Here is a 24,354-nt window from a genome sequence, read left to right on the forward strand (position 1 = left end):
TAAAGGACTGAAGCGTAAGGAATACTTAATGAATGTCGCTCCCATCCGCTTCTTGGATCCTCGTCTCTCTAACAATGTTTCTGGCTTATTCTTCCAGTGTATCCTTAGGGGAAACACACTCTGTATGTATGCATACTAGAATTCTATAGACAACTCTAATTTCCACCTTTCCTAACAAGGGATAGCTTTTTGTTATCTGCTTTTGTAAGTTAAATTTAAAAGACATACACACAACACACACACGCGGGGGGGGGGGGGGGGGGGGGGAGGGGAGTGTGTGTTTTGGAGATCCTTCTAATACGGTAAATAGAACCCTTCCTTATTCTCTTTTCTGTCTGCACAGTATCCCTTTGTGTGCATATGAATCAGTTCCTTCGAGTGTAGGTTTTTAAACAATAATGCTATCTGTACCTAGTCTGGCATTGAATCTGTAGTTTGCTTTTGGTAAGATTGCCATTTTTACTATGTTAATACTGCCTACCTAAGAGCATGGGAGATCTTTCCACTTTCGGGTGTTTTCTTCAATTTCTTTCTTCAATGATTTAAAGTTCTTGTCATACAGGTCTTCCACTTGTTTTGTTAGAGTTACTCCAAGATATTTTATGCTATTTGTGGCTATTGTGAAGGGTGATGTTTCTCTGATTTCTTTCTCAGCCCATTTATCACCCCCAACATGAGTCTTTAACACTGGCCATGCCCCCTTCAATTTGTTCCCCTTCTGCCAAATGCTTCTACGGTATTTCCAGCAGGTGACAACACAGCAGCAGAAACCTGTCACCTTTTTATTTGTAATGTTTATCAATAATTGGAAAGTCGCCTTGCGTTTATTCATGCAGCTGTGCTTAACTATATTCCTGTGAAGGGCCTAACATTTCCAACCCTTGGGAGAAAGGGACAGTATAGATCTAAAGATGTATAGGTGTCATACCATATGACAGGGCTAACAGATATATAAGGAAATGAGCTTTTCTCACTGGGCTGAGTCCCTCCTCACCCCACCTATCTGGTGTACACAAATTTGGCACACATTTATACACAGAGACTGTCTGAGGCGCGTCCCTGCTGCCCACTCCTCAGAGCTTCATCTCACTGGCTTCAGTGGCTTTTTTTTTTAAACTTAAGTGGAGTAAGAACCCAACACTACCAAAAGAAGCACTGTTTCTCTTCTCATGTCACAGGGGACACAGAGCTGCCTCTGCTGGCAGCCACAGCGTCCTCCAGCAGGATGAGCTCTGTAGCTAGCAACATCACAACCCCCAGAAATGCAGTTTCAGATCATAGAAAAATCCCTGGGATGTAGAATGCACTTTATTTCAAAATTGTCATTGCACTTATGGATAAGGTCACTTAGGTCACAGGCAAACCATGGAGAAAGGATAAAAGACTTGACAGGAACACCTTATCCTCAGGGAGAGGAGAACCGGCCACAGAACAGAATCCCATTGGTCTTAACATGCTGAATGAAGAAAAGGAAGGGGCGGTTGGCACAGAAACAGGGGGTGACACTGAGAGATCTCTTTGTTTTGTTGACATGTGTAGCAGCCGCAGCCTCTGTGCCCTCCTCATTGACCTCCACAAAGGACTTGTGCACAACCTTGGACAGAGACAAGCTTTGCTTGGAAGATATTCCAGAAAAGTCTGCCCTGTCCTCAAAGGCATCAGTCATGCCCAACTTGCACAGGAAGTCCTCCATGTCATAATTCTCCTCCAGTGTAAACCGTGGGAGGAAAACCTCCACCTTTTGTTCCTGCATCTTGTCCAGCCTCATCCACTCTATGAATTTCTCATAAGTGATTTCCTTTTCCACCTAGAAGAGAGTTGAAGACTTTAGGACAATGTTGTCACCCGGGGCACTTGAGACGATGGGGAGGCTCTACACTGCCCAGGGATGTGTGGCTTTAAGTTAATACAGTAGCTGGGAGGGGCTAGGATTTAGCTCAGTGGTGAGTGTTTGTCAAGCAGGCTCCAGGCTCTGGGTTCCACCCCAGCCTCACAAATGAATGGAAGATAAAAACATGGTCATGGGAGCCAAGGAAAGTCACCTCTGCAGAAACACAAATGCCACTCTTTCTCCCTCACAGTTCCATCAAGGTCTCATGATCCTTACCGTTTTCAGTTCAACATGCTCATCTGGAAGCATGATGATCATGTTCAGCTCATTGCCAGCATAGGGAAGCAACAGAATCGCAGTGGATATCTCTCCAATATAGTTCATTTTGAAAGAAGACTTCTTAAACATCATTTGCACAAGTTTCTCCTCATTCTGTGAAGGAGAGACAAATATTAAGTTGAAAGGAGACACAAGGAACCCATCAGGCAGATTCAATCAAGGAAGACACTGCAATAGGAATACTTGCCTATTTTAATATTATACTGTAAATGTATGAGTGTCCAGTCTGAGCATATGTATGTGTACCACCTGACTACGTGCATTTAGTGCCTGCGTATTTCAGAAGAGGGTGTCAAATCCCCCTGGAACTGGAGTGATGGATGGTTATGAGACACCAGTATGGTACTGGATTCGAACTCTGATTCTCTTCAAGAACATGTGTTTCTAACTGTCCAGCCATCTCTCCTGCCTTAGGTACATTTACTTAAACTGACTTCTGTAGTACTTTATCAGCCTCTCAAACACTTGCTTAGACCTTACATGTCCCCAAAAGCCCCTTCTTCAAGGCTTGGTCCTCAGGTGTGCTAGACTGAGAGGAGGCAGAATTCTGTTTGTTTGAGACAAAGTCTCACTATGTAGTCCTAGTTGGCCTAAAATTGCTACACAGGTCAGCTGGCCTTGAAGTCAGAGAGCTACCTGCTTCTGCCTCCCAAGTATTGTGATTAAAGGTATGCACAACCATGCCTGGCATAGGAGTAGAATCTCCTAAGAGGTGGGCCCGGAGGGAGGTGTTTATGTCATTAGGATGTGCCTTTGAAAGGAATTGTGGGATCCTGGACTTTTTCCTTTTTCTCACTTCCTAACCTTGGAGTGAGCTATTTTCTTCCAGCACCTGCTCCTAGAATCCCATTCCAGCACCTTCAAAACAGGCCCCAAAACAATGGGTTCATCTCATCACAGACTTAAACTTCTAACACTAAGTCAAGTAAGCCCTGTCTCTTATTGAGTTGGCCAACTCCACACTTTAGTGTCAGGAAGCTGACCGGCCCAATCTCTAAACACCTGTGATGTCCTGGGCCAACATTCTTTTCTCTTGGGGTCTCATTCATTGGGTTTCTCTTGTTTGCAGTTGAAGAAAGTCCTAATGTACATCTTGTCAATGACTTATTTCAAAGACAGAAATATTTTAATCAGGAAATAAAGAACAGTTTAAGAAAAAAAAATCTTGAAATATAATGCATTTTGTAGATACCTGGACGTCAAATTCAAGTTTGCCTTGGAGACATAAGTTCTGGTTACTGATCCAGAATGTGATGTAATTAATTTGTCAGCCTAGTAGTATATGCACTGAGACGGGGCAGGAGTGGACAGAATAGATATGTTTACAAAAAACAAAAACAAAAACAAAACACTAGACCATCAGCAAATAGCATACACCAACAAGAAAGAGGTTGAATGTAGAGTCTATCCCATATAAACATCCTTTGTGTGATTGTCTATAGGCAAAAATTTGTGCTTCTACCATAAACCAAAACTGAATTTCACATGCTTAAGTGTTTACTGAACACCGACCATGAGCCAGGCATTCATTAGACAGGTGTCTGCCGTCTGCTGTTTTCCCAGCAGGGTAAGAATGGTGATTTTCCCACTGCAATGTTTTGTGGCACCAGCTGGAGTTGTGGTCCTCTGAAGGAGGGAGAAGACACGAGACGGCACTTCTAGGAAGACACGGAAAAGAAAGGACTGCCCACCACTGAAGGGATCTCCAGGAATGCGCTGCTTTCAGGGACATCTGGAGTTCAGACCTTCCCATCTCCAGAGCCATATGACAGACTGTTTCAAGTACACGGCAGATCTCTGACATCAGGTTTGGCCTCAGCAGCTGCCAGTGACACCATGACCAGTGGCAGAAGCAGGGCCATGTAGACTGTGGGCACCAGTGACAACAACCAGAAGGAAAGGGGAAGAGAAAGGCCTCAAAGATGAGAGAGGGAGTTCTAGCTGCAGAGCTGCCCAGAGACATGAGGGGCATGGGCTACAGGAAGCAGCCTCCTTGTGTTTCAGAAGCCAATGTGAACAGAGGACCTTCCAGGAGTCTCCTCTGTTACTGTCTGTGTTTACCTTGGAGACTTTGAAAGGCATCTCCTGGGTGTCCTCTTTGTTAAACCGTTTCTCCCAGTTTCCTTTGAAGTAGATGGCATTTACAAGGACCAACAGAGTGTCTGAATTCAATGAATCTCGAGACAGCAACTCTGTGATTTTATCTGAAAGGAAGATTTAAAAAAAAAAGAAATTAAAAACACATGGCAGTTGGTTGAGAATGGCTTCCATAAGCTCATATATTTGAATGCTTGGTTCCCAGTTAATGGAATTATTTGGAAAGGAATAGTAGGTATGGCCTTGTTGAAGGAGGTATGTTGTTTTCAGATTTCAAGAGCCCACAGCAGGCCCAGTTTCTCTCTCTGCCTGCTGTCTGTGGATCAGGATGTAAGCTGTCACTGCTCCAGCACCAGGCCTGCCGGTTCCCTGCCGTGATGACCATAAACTAAGCCTTCTAAGACTGTAAGCAAACCAATTTATAAGGATTGCTTTAGTCATGGTGTCTCTTCACAGGAGTAAAACAATGGCAAAGACAAGACCCAATGCGCTAACAGCGTTGGATGACACACGCAAAGGGCACCACCTCCTGCTCTGGTCAGGAGCATGGATAAAAGATTTCACTTTCTCTCAAAATAGCAGGACATTTGTACTTAAAGCAACAACCCTGGCGTCAACAAGACATCATTTTTGCTTCTGAAGATTTATTTTTAATTGGTGTGTGCGTGTGTGTGTGTGTGTGTGTGTGTGAGAGAGAGAGAGAGAGAGAGAGAGAGAGAGAGAGAGAGAGAGAGAGAGAGAGAGAGACTGGCATGCTGATATCCACAGAGTACCAAAGTGTTAGATTTCCTGGAACTGAAATTATAAGAAGTTAGGACAGATGCCGGAAAACGATTCAGCACCTCTGCAAAAGCATTCTGGGTTCTTAACTGCTGAGCCACCTCTCCAGTTCAAAGGCATTTAACTGCTGAGCCACCTCTCTAGCATCAAAGTCAAACTCCTTTAAAAAAAGTTTTAGAGAGAAGAAAAATAAGTTCAAAAGATTTTGTTAAGAAAAACTTCATCATTGAAATAAACACATAAAGTTAATGCTGGACAGGCAGTTAGAATTTAAAGCAACGCTTGAGCTGGAAAGACACAATTTGTGCCTACAAGTTTAGAAGAGGAACTTTAGACTGTTTTAACATAGGCTGGTTACAAATTCAAATTTTAAAAGTATTTGAAGTAATAGATATATTTATCTTGATCTGAACATTAGAGAATGCACATTAAAAATTACATGGAAACTTGTCAACATGCATATTTATGTATTAGCCTAAAAATAAATTGAAACTAGAATAGCAGTTATAAAATGGAGCTTATGCTTGGCAGTGGTGGCAGACATTTTTAATCCCAGCAATTGGGAGGCAGAGGCAGGCAACAATAGACTACAAAGCCAGGAATGATGATGCATTCCTTTAATTCTAGCACTGGAGAGGCAGAGGGAGATGGATCTCTGAGTTTGAAGCCAATTTGGTCTACACAGTGAGTTTCAGCCAAGGCTACACAGTAAGACCCTGTCTCAAATAAACAAATAAAAAATAGGCTAGAAACAGAGAGTTGGCCTGGCAGGTAAAGGTGCCTGCTAACAACCCTAAGGAACTGAGTAGAATCCCTAGGACCCAGAAGTAGAAAGAGAAAACCAATTCCCGTGAGTTGTCCTGACTGCAGGTGCAGACAGATGAACACAACACTTAATAAACACACAATCAAACACACACCTTTCAAAAGGAGGCTAACTGCTTAACAGGGACCTGGCTGTAGTTCAGGGGCCCAGGTCCTGCTCAGCATGCTCAGGACCCTGGATTCAAGTCCCAGCTCTGAAAACAAACAGAACAGAACAACTCTGTGTTCACCTTCTGTCTTTTTGGCCACCCAGGTGTTGATGTGCTGTCGGGACTGCTCAGTATCACCCTTAAAGTCCAGCTCTTCCATCTCTGCTTCGTAGAACTTGCGGCAGGAATCTTTAAAAGACTGAGACAGAGCAACACAATTACACAGCCACGAAAGTGATCAGCACCGACAGTCTCCATCCTTGATGCACAAAAGCAGAAAAGCAAATTTTTATGATGTACAGATGTGACTTGCAAATGAATACGTGGGAGGAATATAAAATCCAGCCTTCCTGCATCCAGCTTCCTTTAACCACAGTTTATTAATGAGGTAAGATGGTGGTTGGTGGACCGAGTACCACTGAAAAGCATGATGAACAGCTGGATCCTGTAGCTGAGGCTCCAGGAGGTAACCGGGACTTGCTCAGATGCAGTACTTATGCGGCTGTCACTCTCATAGAGCACCACAAGGGCAGAGTGAGGCTTAACCCCACGAGAGCTACAGCATCTCTGCACTGTGCACAGGCTGGACCTTCTACCGTAGTTTTCCGTGTTAACAGAAATACAAAAGTGCATCATTCGAAATAGTGTCACCTAAAGCCGCAGAACACCAGGGAACGGCCATGGAAGCTATAAAACTGAATGTTTCATTTTAATTTATTTTACTTCATGTTATGGAATTTGAACAGCTATGTGACCCTAGTCACCATCTCAGGAAGGTCATTTTCAGGGAGTGAGCAATTCACAAAACACAGTGCATGTTGGGATGGGGTTCAGTGGTGCAACCCGGAAGTGGAGGACCAGCCTGGCAAGCACAAGGTCTTAAAGGGAACCAGTCACCAGAACCAGAAGACAAACAGAAGTTCGAGCCATTTGCTGAAATGTTCTGTAAAATGGCAATGGCGTTGATGACACCACACTCTGCCATGTTGTTGCAACAGAGAACTGCATGCAGTGTAAATGGGCTGAGACTCCCTCTGTGCTGACAGTGTATATGGAATGACTTCTTAATATTTCTATGATACAACTCATCTCTTGACTACATATTTAATCCCTCTTTGAGAGAACTGTTTTTATTTTTCATTTGTGTATTTATGTGTGTACACATAAATCCATGCCCACATGTGTATGTCTGGATACAGGCACATATGTGTGCAAGTGTTTGTGAAGTCTCAGTTAGAAAGTGACCTGAAGTTTCTTTCTCAAGAGCTCTGTCTGTACCTTATTTTCTGAGACAGCCTCCCACTGAACCTGGAGCTCGCAATGCAGCTGGCCAGGCTGCCCAGTACCCTCCAGGAATCCACCCCTCTCTTTATCCCCCAGTACTAAGGTGGCAGACATGAAACTTCATGTTGGGTTTCTATGTGGGTGCTAAGGAGCTAAACTCGGGTCTTCATGCTTTCATACCAGTCATTTTGTTTACCAAAAGAGCTCTCTCTCCAGAACCTGAGGAAACAGAATTATGATAGAGGATTTCAACAGCACAGTCTGGGTAGCAGCTGTGTGGCCTTAGCAGAGCTAGTTCTCTATACTTCCTCAACCACTGTAAATGAGAAGATAGCAGTGGCTATACCTCAAGGGTCACCATTAGTTCTGGAGAGATTATTTTATTATTTAAATGATTATATATATATATTTATGTGGATAAGTATTATGTCTACGTGTGTATCAGTGTACCATGGGGGCCTGTGTCTGCAAAGCCAGAAAAAGGCTTCAGTTTCTGCACAACTGTAGCTACAGATGGCTGTGAGCTGTCATGTGGGTGCTTGAAATGTAACCTGAGATCCATTCAGGAGTTTCAGATTTCTTTGATTTAGGTGTGCTCAACTCTCAAGACCAAAATTTAAAAGATTAAGGTTGTACAATCCTCTGACAGGGATGGAAATGAACACTCTGCTGCTATCTCTAGCCATTTAGCATAACAACAATAATAATGAAACAGTTATTCTTTACTGAGATTCAAAGAAGGAAAGAAAAGGACATAAATAAGACAGGTAAGAAAATTCTCACCAACTAAATTTCTGTATGTGCAGAACACACACATCACCCTATATAAAAATCTCTTATTTGTGAAGGGGCAGAGGGAGAGGACGGCTCCTGCTGAGACAGTCTGTACAAGAACAATATACGCAGTGTGGTTCCAAAAATCGTAAGCAAACACAAAACCATATTAGTGGGTGAGAAAGTAGGGTAAATCCTTAGCTTCTGAGGACCTGCATACCACATGATACTTACTGCTAGAAGGTCAAAAGTCTTATCTGTGAAGAGCCTGTTGGCTGTTTTGAGCAAGTACTGTGTGCCAGTCTTGTTCACTTCGGTGAGAAGTGACTGGAAGCCCTGGTGGACATCTCCATCGCCATTGCCGCTGCATTTCTCCAAAGAGAGTGCCTGAAATCAACAGATTAAAACACAGCTTCAGCAGGCCCAGCTATAGGGAATGAGTCAACACTAAACCCATCCTCAAAATCTTATAGATCCTTCCTGCCACTCAAAGAGCTGCCTAATTAAAGATGAAAGTACCTAGACTGTTCCCTCTCTAGGATCCTCCCCTGAACTGTGTCAGCCCTGGTCTGAGCAGACACGGCCCTTCACAAGCTCAGCTCTTCATTACCACTAACTGTGCTCTGGCTTAAAACATGGCTACCAGCCAGACCTGCTAAAACTCAAGTGCAGGCAGTCTGACCTTAGGTCATAATCCTTGTTCCCTGTTCTAGAGTCCAGACTGGCTCCAGCACTGCCTGCCCAACAGAATGTAGGAGAGGGACCCTGTTCCACGCCCGGGTTTAAAAGGCCTGGCAGCTGCCACATTTGTGCTCTTGTTTCCAGGCACCATGGTGGAAGGAAATCCAAGTCATCCTGCAGGAGGCCACCTGGAACATTCTGGAGTAACTGCACCAAGTACAGCAGCTTGAAAGAGAAGCAAGACCCCAGCCAACAGTGAGCACCTGGGTGCCAGACAGTTACAATCCCATAGACCTTTGAAGCCTCTGAAAATGCTACGCAAATGACTTCAGCTGCTCCCAGAGGAAACAGGTAAACTGCCTACAGTGGCTGTAATAGCTTGGAATTAAAAGAGAAGGGGAGAGTGTAAACTGAAGGCAAGTCTGTATGCCCTAACTCTCTTCAGGCTGAGAAAGCAACAGCACAGTATGTGTTGTAAAAACAAAAAGGTACTGCAAAGAATTAATCCAGAAAGCAAAGTCATAGCCCAAGGTAGTCTCCTCCTCGAATGCCAGGACAGCCTGTCTCTAGTTCAGAAACCTCTGTAGCTAAAGCACTCGGTCCAAGAGGAGCCCTAATGGACATTACCCTGGCCTTCCAGTCAAGGCTGACCCATTCGAGAATTCCTTACCTGTGAAAAAGCTAAAATTCATTAGGGCCAGAGAGAAGACAGTGGCATCACAGAGGACCCTGGTGCCACCCTTTGGTGTTTTACTCAAGCTAACCCTCACATCCATACTGTGAGCACCGAGGAGTCAGTGATAGGGCCCTAACAGGTATAGGCGCCTCCTTCCTCTCAAGTCTCCAACCATGGCCCTCAGCCATTTCATTCCATTTGCTCCTCAAGATGGATTTTTTCTTGAGACTGAGAATGTGGAGGACCAGCTCGACTGACAGTTCGTGGCATTTAGCTGCTGAGAAATGGTACCGCTTACCTGAACCATCTGACTTGCAGTGTTTCCCTTTGCCCCCATGAAGACCATGGCCAGGGCTGAGGAGATGCTCATGGGTGAGAAAAACAGATTTTTCAAGCTGTCTTCACCCAGGATTTTCAAAAGGTTTAAGGCAAAGGTGCTGTTGGCTTCCCGAAGAAGATCCATGATAGCCAGTCTGGAATGAGGAATTGAAATCAGTATCACATACATACGGGCTGATGTATGGGCTGAATCTTCACTCTCATTCATACAGAGATGCTGGGGCTCCGTGAACAAAGGGGAAATGCCCACCTGGAAAGTAAAGGGACTTGCAGGAAATGATACCGCCCTGCTGGGCTAACTCGGGTCAGTGCCTGACCCACCAGCCAGGATGTCCCCAAATGCAGCAGTGCAGCCTGGGAGCAGGCAGCTCTAGAAGCAGGGCCTGGCAGCTCTGACATCATCTGCACACAGCTGTCAAATTCCTTTTCCCCAGTTAGATGGTACAACAGTTCTATGATTTCCCATCAGCTCCCCTGAGCAGTGACTGGGAGCTCAGAGCATGGGAAAGGGAAATAACAGGCTGCAGGAAAGAGAAGGTACCCAGTTTTAGTGATGAGAACAGAATACACAGCACAGCTTTACAGCTACAGCTGTAGTCAGCTGATCAAAGAACCCAAAGACACCCAGGTTCCAAACCCTGCAACCTGGGAAAGTGTCTTCACCCTGGAAGAGACTTTGCAGTAAGGATTATGGATCTTAAAATGAAATACCTTGCACAATTCAAATAGTGACTAAATGGAATCACATGCTGCCTTATAAAAGAGGGTGTTAATTGGAAGACAGGCAAGAAAAAAATTAATTCAGAGAAACGGTTTCTCTAGATCAAAGGACTGTGGCCAGCCACAATACCTGCAATCATAGCCTTGGGGAAGGTACGGAAGAATGCTCTCTATTTCAAGACTGGTTGGGATGCAAATGGAAAGGAAGAGTGGATTGAGTAAGGAAATCAGGACAAGAAATTTTAATTGAGAATAGTGAAGGAACACAAAGCAGTCCTGACAGTATAACAATCCAATGCTCAGTAAAGAAATTATATCGAACCCCCAGAGACCAAAACGTGTCCATGTAAATTTGACCCGTATGGCCAGGCTTCCTTTAGAGGTTTCCTGGGATTGAATTAAAAGTCAGGGAGCATCCTCTTTCTGCAGAAACAAGACTAAGACTGCCTAGTTCAAGGTCATCCTGTAATCCCACTGAGACCTAGCACCAGGCACTTACTCCTATTGTGCTCAAGCACGTGTGTCTAGCTAAAATAACTTTGGGCTTCAATCCCACCTTCATGTGGATTTGCAAGACCCCTTCCAAATTCCAGGTTCCCTCCTTCCATGAAATCTCTCTGCAATATTATTACTTGAGTTTTCCTCTATGTGAGTTGCAAATTGTACCAAGTAATATGGTTTCTCATAAGTATTTATGTTTTAAGGCTTCCCTCTACTACTGAAGATTTGTCAGGACTTCCTAGCACAGCTGGGGCCTCGCCACTGGGAGACCCAGGCACACTGGAAAGGATAGAGGGGTCTAAGCACCCAGCCTTTGGCCTCTCTCCGAACACCACCCACACCCACACCAGATCCCAAGACCTGACACAGTGAGTCAACAGCCCGCGTCTCCGATGTCTCCAGGTTCACTCATGACAGAAAACATGAGTGGTCACCTGTAGCCTCAGACCCCGGCACATCAGCCAGGCCGGCTCTGAGTTGCCCCCATTCTGTGCCAGCCTCCTCCTCTAAGGACGCTGGAGGATCTGGAAGGGCGGCCACAACACCAACCGGCAAGAACCAGAAGGCTACTAACCAAGCTGCATCACCAGCCACCTAAGCCGCTGAGCAGCACAGGGAACCCAAGCTGGGACCTTGCCACGTGCTACACCCGCCAGCGTCCCCAGACCTCGTGTCCTCAGTGTCCCAGGTCCCCAGAGCCCCGTGCCAGGGCTAGCACACATCTAGCCCACAGCAGAGCATACCTCGACTCTGTTTCCTGGTAAGAAGTAAGCAGAGTAGAGATAAGGAGGTTCTGGCTGCTCCACTTGCCTCAAATACCTGAGGAGAGTGGGAAGCTGGCTGAGGCTGGAGGCTGGGCCACACCCCTTAGCCAAGGGAAGGGCCAGGGAAGCTACTGATGTCCTACCACCTAGCCCATCCTCGGGCTCCTGGCCAGCTGCCACTGATCTTTCTGGTACTTTCCTAAGGCTTTGGCTAACTCTCTGCTATAGGAATGCAGTAATGTTATTAAACTCAGGCTGGAATCTCTGGGTGGTTTTCTACAGCCTGTTTACTGTGCCCTTTAGACCGTTTGTCAGCCTTAGTGACACCAGAAGTATACCAGCATTGGGGGGATGGACATAAATGTGACAGAGCAGGACAGAAGTTTAAAGTGAGGGGTAAAAGACTTTACTGGGGTGAAGGCAGAGCGCCTGTCCCGCTGGCACAGAAACAGAGAAGCGGTCAGTGCCCATGTCCAAAGACTCCACTACTCCATTCTGGAAAAGTCAGTCTTAGAAGCACTGATATTTCACATAGATGAAAATGAAAACCCTGTCTGCCATCTTGTGTTCCTTCTAGGAAGCAGGCTGAGCTGGTGGGGAGAATGCTGGTCCGGTTTTAAACCTTTAAGGAAAGGTCAGCTCTAAAACATCAGATTCTTTGCTGTCTCCTTTGCCCTTACCCTAAACCTAGGGTTCCCACCAATGACCATGTTCACAGTTACAGTGGCTATTTCTGTGAGGGCTGTCCTAATTTATAGAATGTTAACCAGCGACCTTGGCCCCTCTGCCTAGAATGTTGGTACAAAACCAGGAGGCCACCCCAGCTGTAAAGTTTTATCTTTGAAGTACTCAAGAAGCAAAGGAATTCTCAGAACATTTTACTATCCCTCCTCAGCCCATCTGTCATTTATTCCACTCTAATTTTAAGAGGGTTTTTTTTTTGCTTGTTTTTAAGATTTTAGATAATTGTGTGTGTATACTGTGTCTAATATGGGTTCGTGTCCATGACCTCAGTGCCTTCAGAGGGAAGAAAAGAGCGTGATGACCCCTGGAACTGGAGTTGTGAGCTGGGAATTAGACTGTGGTCCTCTGGAAAAGCAGTACCTGCTCTTAGCCCTTAGACATCTTTCCAGCCCCTCCACTCCAAGATTTTATTCCATTTTATCCTTCCAGCATTTTTATGCAAAAATACTGTGTGTATATAAGATGAATGTGGATATATTAAAATTCTACATAGAACTCTAATTTTCCCTTTTGTAAAAAGACTAACATTCTGTGATCAATAATTCTGGATGGTCTGTGTGTATGTGTGTGTGTCTGTGTGTGTATGTATGTGTGTATATGTACTGGGTATATGTGTATGTCTGTGTGTGTATGTGTGTGCTGGATATATGTGTGTATGTGTGTGTGTATGTATGTGTGTATGTACTGGGTATATGTGTATGTCTGTGTGTGTATGTGTGTGTATGTATATGTATGTGGGTGCTGGGTATGTGTGAGTGTGTATGTATGTGTATGTGTTGAGTGTTATATAGCTCCCTCCATGTAGGCCCATATTTCATACAAGATATTTGCATCCAGGTTCTCTCTCTGGCCATGCTTAGTTTCCAAGGGCAGCTGCCATCCTGCCAAACCACTGGCAAAAAAAGGCTCAGGATGTATTTCTCCTTCTCTTTTGTTAATATGTAGATTGCCTGGAGAGAGGTGTGGATTCCAAGCTGGTGACTGAGCTGCAGGTGTGATGGTGCGCCTGCGCCCCCGCCCCCCCCCGAAAGAGAATATTAATGAGTTTCCACCCTGGTTTACCTGGGGAAATAAAAAGTGTTTGATAATAAACGCAGGTAGATCATCAGGAATAAATGAAGCCTGAGATGCCCTTCTGATATTGCTGTGTGAACTGTGTCTCATTATTTCCCGTGCCTCCATACCGGTCGAGTTAGGGGAAAGTAGTCTTTATGTTGGGGCTTCAGACCCTGACACCTCCATATGAAACAGAGATCTTGCTTATTCTTTTCCCCAGCTATACAGTATTCCTTTGTGTGCATGTGACTGATCCCTATGATTTTAGGTTTTTAAATATGCTACATGTAGTGGGGGCAGGAGTACATGCATCTGGAGACAGCAGAAGTCTTTGGTTATCCTCTCAGCCTCATTACCATGACCATGGTTCTGGCTATCTGTTTACTTCACTGTCAGGTCTGTGGGCCAAGGTTCTGGAGGTCACCACAGCAGCTCTGCTTCAAGACACCCAGTAGTCATGCCACATGAAATACCTCCACGATGCCTGGAGGATGGGCTCTGATTTAGTAAATTACCGAAAGAAAATATCACTAGATCCGGTGGGATAATAATGCTCAGAATCCTTCCAGAAAGATCAGTCAACATGAGGTTGCTTAATGCATATCTGTCAAGTTTTATGGTGTGTTTTTTTCTGGGCTTGTAATGAGAGACATGGTGATTGTCAAAAGGAGCCAGTTTTTAATAGGAAATGATAGAAGTACAGAGTTGCTGAAGTCCTCCAACGGGTAAGTAATGCTGACGTTAATGTGACCAAAACCTGGTAGTAAGTTGTCTGCTGTGCCCACATTGGGCACCACTAGAAATGCCATTTAGGACCAGTCTTCCTTCCTGAGGGGCAGGAGTGGGTGGGTTATGGGAATCTATCTACCCTACCACATCCCACCAGTAACTGGCCTCAGAGCTTCTGTATGTCAAACCCACACTCTGTTGCTGATCTCCCTCTCCCACCCAGCTCCCTATGCTAGTAAATTTCCATAAACCCTGGCAAAGCAGTCTCTAGAGCCTGATGGGGAATAGAAAGGTGAGTTTCCCATCACTCACTGGTCTTCTGTGTTTTCTCCTCTTTCCCCCCTTCTCTTCCTCATTTAATGAAGTGCTAACTGTGCTTATCTCTGGTGGAGAGCCTCAACCCAGCAGACCCTGGATGGTGCAGGAAAAGGAACAAAAAAAATGAGCAGGAGGTATCAGTGACTTGTCCTTGGGGCTTTTCAGAACCTAAGGCTCCACCTATAGGTAGTGCCCTGACAGGTGTACTAGAAACATGTAAGTAGCATCAGTGCAGGTGGGCATGGATAAATGAAGGCCACGTCACTGTGAGAGGATGGTGAAGAGCAGGAGACAAGGGAGGGTTTCCACCTGTCTGCAGATGAGCACACAGACATTGTTCCACCCTAGTCGGTGATACACTGCTGTCTAATATTTAGAAAATTACTGGAAATATAAAGACAGCCAGGATAAAGGCTGATTCCAGGAAAGGTCTTTTTCACTCTGTCACAGCTGGCTGGTGTCTGCAGTTATGACTATTCAGTTCCTCTTATTTGGGAATATATGCTACTTTACTTCCCAAGCTTCCATGTTCAGGGACAGCTTGTCCTTCAGAATGTGGTGCACAATTAAAGCAAACAAAGCCTTCGTCTGGTGGTTACACAGTTGTCTGAAATTCCAGTCAGAGACTGGAAGTTGAACATAGCAATGATGCATAAAGAAACGGTATCTCCAAGGCAACAACAGGATAGCGAAGAGGAGTCCAGTAAGGACCCAGTATCAAAGGTGTAGAAGAAACCAGAAGCCTCGAACCAAACCAATGACATATTCCAATGAGCACTTACAAGTGGAACTATATGGACTAAAGAATATACTGTGTGATTCACTGGGCCACACTACAGCTTCTATTTCATATATTTTTTCACTTGTTTTCTTTTCTTTGTTTGGTTGGTTTAGTTTGGTTTTAGGTTATGGTTGTTTGGTTTGACTTTTAGATTTTGTTTTGGGGGGGAGGTTGCAACAACAGAGGGCAGAAGTGAGAAGATGGGAAGACAAGTGGGACTGGGGATGCATGATATGAAACCCACAAAGAAACAATAAAAGCTAAAGGGAGAGAATGAGTCTTGAATGGAGAGAAAGGGCACTGGAGAGATGTCTCAGTGGGTACAGCGTGAGGACCTGAGAACATCCCAGCACACTGTCAAACCTACGTATGACTATGAGCATGCCTGTTGCTGCCTGAACTGTATGGAAAAGAGGCGGGAGGATGAATGGGATTCACTGGCTCTCAGCACAGCAAGATACCCCACGTTCTCCTCTGACTTTCATACACAAGACACACATACACAACACTGACTGTAGACACTTGTATATGCATTGCATACATATATCACACTCACACAAATAGGGAGAAAGGAGAGAGACAGAAAGACAGAGAGATTTACCAGGAATGTTCGTGAGTAGAAAATACAGTTCACTTTATTCATGCATTTTGGATTTTTTTTTCAACCAAGTATGTTTTCCTGTGTTATGTTTCCAGTATGGTATCTTCCTAGGTATCCAACTCAAGGTCTTTCACATGCTAAGCGTGCACTCTGCCACTTAGCTCTATCCCCAGCAAGTGCTGTGGTCTGCTTATGAAGACAAACCCCTTTTAAAGTGTTGGGTACAAAAGACATGCCAGATGCATACTGCCATCCATGTGCAGTTCGCTGAACACATCCCAGAACAGCAACCAGGAAGTCATTATTTTATGCTGTTGCCTCAGCAAAGAAGGAAATCATCTTCTCAGTGGTTATGCATGCTTTACCCTGCACATTTTGTAGCATTAGGTAACACTCCTCTTCTCTGTGTGAAATATTCAGATTTTCAGGGATTGGCTAACTGATGGAATGTGAACATCACTTATAGCTGGAAGTCAGTGGTGGAGGTGGATTTGTACTGACTTATCAATACTTCCTGGAAACCGCAGCACAGTGAGTGGAACCCTAAGTGTCTAGTCAGCTGGAACCTTAGAGGAGTAGAAACCTATGGATGGACTAAGCCAACCATGATTGTCAAATGCTTGGTTAACCCAGTTTGATTATATGGGTAACTGCCACATAACTATAGCACAAACCCAAGACTGTTCCAAGGGTAGACTCCCTGAGTGTAAGCTTCCAGTAAAAACAAAATTGTGCCTGTGTAGGTTTCTATATGTACTATGGCATTTCCCAAGAACAGCAGACATGTTATTCAAAAGGCATATAGCAAAACCTCATCACCATGTCATATTACTTTCAAGCTCTTCAGGTCAAGTGACATAGCAGTTTCACCAAGGAACAACCACTAACGGTCACTTCTGGTGACTCACCTATGAAGCACGTTGGATTATACAACACTTCTAAAACACATAATCAGGCATGTATAAGAGAATTTACAGGACCATAAGCATGAACAAAATGGTTTTGCCTTACTCCAGCGGAAGTCAAACAGAATGCCAATTTTATAAAGATCTTGATCACAGAAGACATGGAGTGTAATCGCAAAAGATTTGATTCTACTAAGGTTCATAGAGTCAAACAGTCCAGAGATAGAGAGACAAGAAAATGAAAGGTTTAATTTAGCACCAAGTCAATGTGTTGAAAGGTAGATGACTATCTAGAAACCATTTATATAACATCTCTTAGAAGAATGCTGCCTCGGGTTCAAGCTGGTGGTTCAGGATAGTTTGTTAGTGTTGAGAGATGAACAGTTTCGCAATGTGTTTCCAAGTGTCTAATCCCAGGCCTTAGGGCTCTGGGTCATGAGAGGCCTGTGAATTTAAGGTGTGGCTACATACAGGTTTGTGTGAAAGTCTGTATGTCTAGCTGTTATTAAAGACAGTACTGTCTCTATTTTAAACAACTAATTACCATTCAATTTAGACTTTTCCCTAACCTAATGTGTTGTATTAGAGGTAGGTTCAGTCACAAAGACATGGAGAGTACAGAAAGAAAAGACTTGTTCCTAAATTGTAAAGAAGGAAGAAAACCTAAAATGGTGACCCATGATGTAATCTCAGCATGTAAGAACATGAAGCAGGAAATTGTCATGAGCTTGAAACAAGTCGTGTCTGTGTAATGAGTTCTAGACCACTTCAGATTAACCTGAATTGGAATGTAAAACCTACACACACACACACACACACACACACACACACACATCACGTTTGAATTCAGAGTTTGGTTAGAAACCAAATATGAAAGGAAGGAAAGAGTTACATGAATCACCAGGAGTCAGCCTTCTGAGACTCCCCACTGGGTGTTACCAGGATGCCTAACAGAGATTGCAGCCAGAACATGAGGTTAGCTCTTTCTCATCCTGTCCAGAGGCACCAGTGTTCTTGCTCTGAACCAAACCTGCTTTGAGACAAAAGCAATCTTATTCTGAGGCTCAAAGAGCTCAGTGTATACATCCATCCCAGAACAGCATCCTCAGTGTGATATGCAGGCCATGGTTGTAGCAGGATAACCGTTGTCTCCGTTACTTTCAAGGAATTGAACGCCACCTTGGTTTCCTTCTTTTCCTTTTGTCCATCCACCTGCTCTGAACTTGCATTGAACCTGAAGCCTTGCGCCTGCCAAAGTGCGGTACCACTGAGCTGTACCCTCAATGCTTCTTACTTTCTTTTTTTCACTTTGAGAATGGGTCTCACCAAGATGCCCGGTTGACCTACAGATCTGTCTGTATTCCAGGCAGGACTTAATTTTGGATATTCTGCCTCCCCAGTCCCTGGGATTGCAGGCTTGAATCACCACCTCATTATTGCTGACAACACTGACACTACGCTTGAGACCACAGAGATGTCAGATGGATGACGATTGGCCTCAGAGAGCTGAAAACTCCGCCCCAAATCAACCATGCTAACATCACTATTTTCTGATCATTCTATGAAGATCCTTGAAGACTGGGTGACAGTGACAGGCCACTACTACTAGTAGACAGATCACACCAACTACTCTACAGTTACTTTTCCTTTGACTTAAGCCAGTATAATTCTTTATCCCCCTCAAATATTCCAAACCACTATTCTTGGAGAGGCACATGCATGCTCAGCTCTTTGGGAATCAACTTGCACGCAAACTTCTCAACGATCAGGTTCCTGGATGCCCTGGTTCCCTGACATGCTTCTGTGTCTCTTTTTCCACAGCAAAAGAAACTTGCCTTCTTATCCACCCCAGCATCGAAAGGTGATCCATTTCAAAATGTAAATGAGGAGGCAGCTGAGCAGGTATCCACCAGGCCAAGGCAGAATGCTGCTGCCCAGTAGCCTGTCCCCAAGATCCCAGATCATTGCTAAAAACAAACAAAAACCAAACCAAACCAAAACAAAACCAGAAACTATGCAGCCTGCATGTGGAGCCCCAGGACAGTGCTCCCAGGAGACACCTAGAGAGTTTGTTCACAAGGTCTTTATGAGGGCTCTATGAATGAAGTTCTTGAGGTTAAAAATGCAAAGTATGTAAAAATAAAACAAAAAAAAAGATGGCAATAAACTTGTGATGATCAGGGCTTGAGGGCGATGAGGCTAATTTCAGGCAGTCTCTGATGATATCTAAGTACACCATGCTCTGCCAGCCTAGCTCCGGTGGCTATTCTGGGAGACAGGGCTTTTAATTAGAGCTTACCCTGTAGACAGATGGGTCTTGGAAACCTATGGTCATCTTGAAAGAATACTCATGAAGACCAATTTGGATTCTACACAAAGAAGCTAAATTCTAAACTGTCAGCCTGGGTATTCTAGAAGGAAAGCAGGGGTAACGTGAGATATAGATGTTACTGTTCATCTTGGTGAAGATGTCAGAATATTTATAGGAAGGTACAAAACTTCCCCCTCTCAGTCTTGAGACCTGTCTTGGCCTGTTTTCTTTGGCTATCATTAAATACTTCAGACCACATATTTAATAAAGAGATTGGTTTAACTTGTGATTCTAGAGACTGAGATGCCCATGGTTGAGAGACTGCATCTTAATGAGAGTCATTTTGTTGGTAGAGATTATCTGTAGAGTCCTGAGAGATGCAGGTTTGCCACTATGAGAGAAGGTACATACAAGTAGCAAGGGAAAATGGGCTTCATAATAGGCCCATCCAAGATAGCCCATGGCCAGTTAATCAATTAATACATAAATGGATTAGCCCGGTTAGAGAAAAGCTCTCACGACCCAATCCTTCCATAAAGATACCCCACCTCCTATAATAAATACCTCACATGAGGGGAATGACTTCAGCATGAGTTTTGTTGGGAACAGACAAAGCACAGCACCACCCTACCCTGAACTAGAGAACTCCAGCCTCTCATGAGGAAGGCATCTGATTGCTGAGCTCAAGGAGAAAGCAATGGGGCAGAACAGAGCTCTATTGTCTGGTTATCACTGCAGCATTCCTTGGACTCTCTCCCCAAACAGACACACTTTCCCTTCTGTTTTCCAGCATGTCTGAACACAATATTAGACCTTCACAAGGACAGGGGTATTTCTTAGCCTGTGAGATAACTATATAACATCACAGTCAAAGTCTTTTAGAACATTTACAATACTGAATGCAAGTCCTCTACCACTGAGCTACCCCCTGTCCTCTTTTTACTTTTTTTTTCAGACAAGGTCTCACTAAGTTACCTAGGCTAGCCTTCAAATTGGTTTGTAGTCGAGACTGGATACAAACTTGAATTCCTCCTGTCTCAGCCTCCCACATAGCTGTGATAACAAACCTGTGCCACCAGGTCCAGAATCAATTTCTATTTTAACTTTAAAAAGATTGAGTATCCATGGAAAGTACTGTCAGAATACTGTAGGCTCCCTTTTGGCTGTCACTTCATTGTATTTGAACCCTTCACTGAACTTAAGGACACTTTTATAGACATTTCTAAATAGATAAACTTACCTAGGAATGAATCTCAGTGAACAGAGTGTTTTTTTCCATACAGTAAGTCCAAGGTTTGATCCCCAGCACTGCATAAAACCTGATGTGATGGCTAGCTTTAATTTTCAACTTGACACAACCTGCATAAAGAGTCTCAATGAGAGACTGTCTACATTGGGTTGACCTATGGATATGTCTGTTGGGGGATAGGTTAACTAATGTGGGCAGACCGAGCTCACTATGGCAGCACCATTCTCTAATAATTCAGAGCACAGGTTCCTGAACCAGGAATGGAGAAATTGCCTCAGAACAGGCAAGACAGCAGCACTGATAAATAATAAATAATAAAATTATTTACCATTTTGTGAGGCTTAATAAAGAATGAGAATTAAAGGAGAAACAGGAACACAAAAAGGACATTGAGCCTATAGTTCATGAACCTAGAGAAGCTAAATAATAAGGTGACCCCAAAGAAAAACATATATAGACCTATCTGGAAATTGGAAACAGACAAGATCATCAGGCAAAATTTGGGAGCACAGGGGCAGGGGTTAAAAAGAAGGGAAGAAGGGGAGGTTTGTGGAGAGCTTGAGGGAATGGGATAGTTGAGATGGAAGGACAGGTATGAGAGCAAGAAAAGAGATATCCCTATTAAGGGAGCCATTATGGGGTAAGCAAGAAACCTGGCTCTAGAAAAATGCCCAGGAATCCACCAGGATGACCCCAGCTAAGACCCTAAGCAATAGAGGAGAGGGTGTCTGAACTGTCCTTGCCCTGTAGTCAGACAGATGATTATCTTAAATATCACCAAAGAACCTTCATCCAACAACAGATGGAAACAGAGGTAGAGACCCACATCAGAGCACTGGACTGAGCTCCCAAGATCCAGTTGAAGAGCAGAAGGAGTGAGAGTATGAGCAAGGAAGTTAAGACCATCAGGGGTTCATCCACTGAGACAGTTTGCTTGAGCTAATGGTAGCTCACCAACTCCAGCTGGACTGGGAATAAACGAACATGGGAACAAACTAGTTCCTCTGAATGTGGTTAACATTTGGGACAGACTGAGGGAACACTGATAGAGACAATGGGATTTGTCTCTACGGCATGTATTGGCTTCTTGGGATCCTATTCTCTTTGAATGTATACCTTGCCCAACCTAGATGTAGTAGGGAGGGCCTTGGACTTTCCACAGGGTGGGGTGCATTGCTCTCTCTTAAGATAGGAGGGAGGTGGAGTGGGAGGGTGGGTGGAGGGAGTGGGAGGGGACTGGGAAGAGGGGAGGGAGTGGGAATTTGGATTGGTATTTTTTATTTAAAAAGTATTAAATTAAAAAAAAAGAAAATTCTCAGAGAAAATCTCCTTCCTGAGATGAAAGGGTTTTGTAACCATGGAGGAAGTCATCTGGTCTTAGTTCATGGGCCATCTGTGTTATGTCATTTCTGAGTAGACAGGAAATGTCTATACCACTATCCTGATATGTAATACATTTGCAGCAGCATTTTGTCCTCCCTGAGCCTGGCCTCTTGGGTGAGGCTCCATGGATCATTAGGAGAATCCCATGATGCAAAAGCCATCACAAGTTACTGGATCCAGCTTGAAGCAGCCGGGTTCAACAAGGGTGAGGTGTGCTTTTAATTGGGCCTTTTTGTCTCCACAGTTTTCACCTGACAGATCAGCAAGGCCAAATCACTGACACTAGATCAAGATCTTCTTTCTTCAGGGCCTGCTTCAGAGCTGAGAAGGGATGTTGGGTGCCTGACTGACATCAATGGTCTGTCACAGGAATGTAGGACCTTGAGGCATGGAAGGTTTGAGTTGCATTTTGGAGAGGGGAAAGGGTGGTTATCACAGGCTGCACTATGAATGGGTTCAGGGAGGTGAGGCAGGCACTGGAGCAGATGGTAACAGACCTCAATGACCTATAACTTGGAAGATACCAATCACATTAGAAGATTAAGGAAGCAAAGAATATATATGCCAGTGTGGATATCCAGGCTGCAGAGTGGCCAGAAGAGCCAGCCCCTTGTATCATTTCAGAGAAATGGTTTTCCTGAGAAACAGTGTTTGAAGCTTGCCTTTACAGATCAAACTTTTGCCCAACCTGTAACCAAGTGAATAATGAGCTCTGCAACCATTTATACTATGTACGTATTCTGCTTACACACTGCATGTTCCACCTGTATCCAAGATAAACATTGTAATCGTTCTTACTATAATTTGGACTTTATAGGAGTAATTAATCCTATAAGCTCAGATGAATGCAGTCTTAATTTATCATGCTCCTATTTTTCCTTTATGACCTGCTTGTACCCAATGAAAAACAATGTATGTCTATACAATGTGATGGCCAGATATAAGTCATTTACTAAAAGCATTGAGATATTAAAAACAACACCTCCTTAAAAAAATGAAATAAAATAAAATATTGAAAACAACCCATATATAGACATCCAACTGTAGCTTTGTGTGCTATACTGAGTCACAGGGCCAAAACCAAATCCCCTTGTGAGGCAAAAGTTCCTCAGTACTTTTTATTACCACATTTGCTGAGCTGTTCAATAAATAAATAAAGAGGACAACTTTTGTTTAGGGTTATTAGATAAGGAGAGGCCAGAACTCTTCTGCATGAGTCAGGCCCATTTCTTGTGTGTGGCATTACCACACCCTGTTAAAGCATACTAAGTTTTTACCTGCATTTTGTTGACTGACATGAGCATACTACTCCAAGCAGGGGCTGCTGTAAGAACATCAAGGGCACCATAGTTTGGGGGTTCTATGAGGCAAAGGAATCAATTTGGTCCTGAAAAGCCTCAGGGAACATTGCAATGTGGTCTATGAAAGAGCCTCCAGAAGACAGGATTTAGACCCACAGGCCAGAGTCTCTGTCTCTCCTTTTCTTATTTAATTTCATGTGTATGTGTATAGATGTTTCACTGTATGTATTTCTGTCTGGTGCCTGCAGAGGTCAAAGGAAGCATTGAATCCCCTGGGTCCTTCAAAAGAGCAGCCACTGCTCTCATGACTGAGCCTGTCAGCAGACCTAGGGTCTCACTCATGCAGCTCTCTGAGGGAGGACATGTCAGAGCAGGAGACATGGAAAGGTGGTGGGGAGCAGGATTTGTGACCACCAATACCTCTTGTGTTGTGAACTCACTTCTTCGGAGAGACCCCATTGCACCTGAAATCTTATGCAGCTAAGATACAAGGAAGGCAGAAATTAAGTAGGGATAAATGATTACCAAAACCTGGCAGAGAAGAAGTTTTTGGATCATATTACCTAGTAGCCATTATCATCTATCGTCAATGGCGTCTCACTTGGGGTGGGACTCTTGAATGTTAGCTATTGCTCCCTACACCCCCTCCTCTATCCTGCCCTCCCAGTCCCCACACCACCCAATCCTTTCTCTGTCATTATATCTCATTTCTTCTTCACACCATCTCCCTCCCCCACCTTAAAGGACACCCCATGGTCCATTACCACTTTCCTGGCATCCATGAGCACTTCAATGTAAATACACCTATCCAAAAATTCAAATTTGGAATCCACATATAAGGGAGAACATACAATGTTTTTCTGTATTTAGGTTAGCTCCCTCCGAATGATCATTTCCTTCTCATTCCGTTTGTCTACAAATTTCTTCATTTCATTATTATTGACAGCTGAATATCATCCCATTGTGTAAATGCACCACGTTTTTATTATGCACTCATCAGTTGGTGGACAGCTTGCTGCTTCCATCCCCTAGCTATTGTGAGTAGAGCAGCAGTGAGCATAGATGAGAAAGTAGCTATCTAGTAAGGTAGAGTCTTTTGGGTGTATGTCCAGGAGCAGGATAGTTAGATCATACGCTAGGCTAACTTCTGGCTTTGTGAGGCCCCTCCACCCTGACCTCCATGCTGCCCGTACCAGTTTGCACTCCCATCAGCAGT

General features: G+C 44.1%; 2 protein-coding genes across 2 annotated transcripts in view; both read right to left on the minus strand.

Moving 5' to 3' along the window:
- Window positions 1-24,354, minus strand: part of LOC119816685 (serpin B6-like) — a 120,992-nt gene that overhangs the window by 13,930 nt on the left and 82,708 nt on the right. The gene's annotated exons all lie outside the window — the stretch shown is intronic.
- Window positions 1,276-9,931, minus strand: LOC119816687 (serpin B6-like). Its single transcript, XM_038333549.1, has 6 exons — window positions 9,735-9,931; window positions 8,314-8,466; window positions 6,103-6,220; window positions 4,232-4,374; window positions 2,108-2,263; window positions 1,276-1,807 (listed from the first exon to the last, which is right to left on the minus strand). The coding sequence occupies exons 1-6, from the start codon at window positions 9,897-9,899 to the stop codon at window positions 1,406-1,408; spliced, it is 1,137 nt and encodes a 378-aa protein (XP_038189477.1). The 5' UTR covers window positions 9,900-9,931; the 3' UTR covers window positions 1,276-1,405.

The sequence above is a fragment of the Arvicola amphibius genome, chromosome 6, assembly GCF_903992535.2.
Source record: "Arvicola amphibius chromosome 6, mArvAmp1.2, whole genome shotgun sequence".
In the NCBI taxonomy this organism is placed as follows: domain Eukaryota; kingdom Metazoa; phylum Chordata; class Mammalia; order Rodentia; family Cricetidae; genus Arvicola; species Arvicola amphibius.

Bases quoted from the DNA above. Each gene is read 5' to 3' on its own strand.
- LOC119816687 (XM_038333549.1), bottom strand. From the start codon at position 9,899: ATGGATCTTCTTCGGGAAGCCAACAGCACCTTTGCCTTAAACCTTTTG. The intron at 4,375-6,102 runs GTGAACACAGAG...TCTTCCTTTCAG, and splicing joins GGTGGCCAAAAAGACAGAAG to ATAAAATCACAGAGTTGCTG. The intron at 1,808-2,107 runs GTAAGGATCATG...ACTCTCTTCTAG, and splicing joins AGCATGTTGAACTGAAAACG to GTGGAAAAGGAAATCACTTA.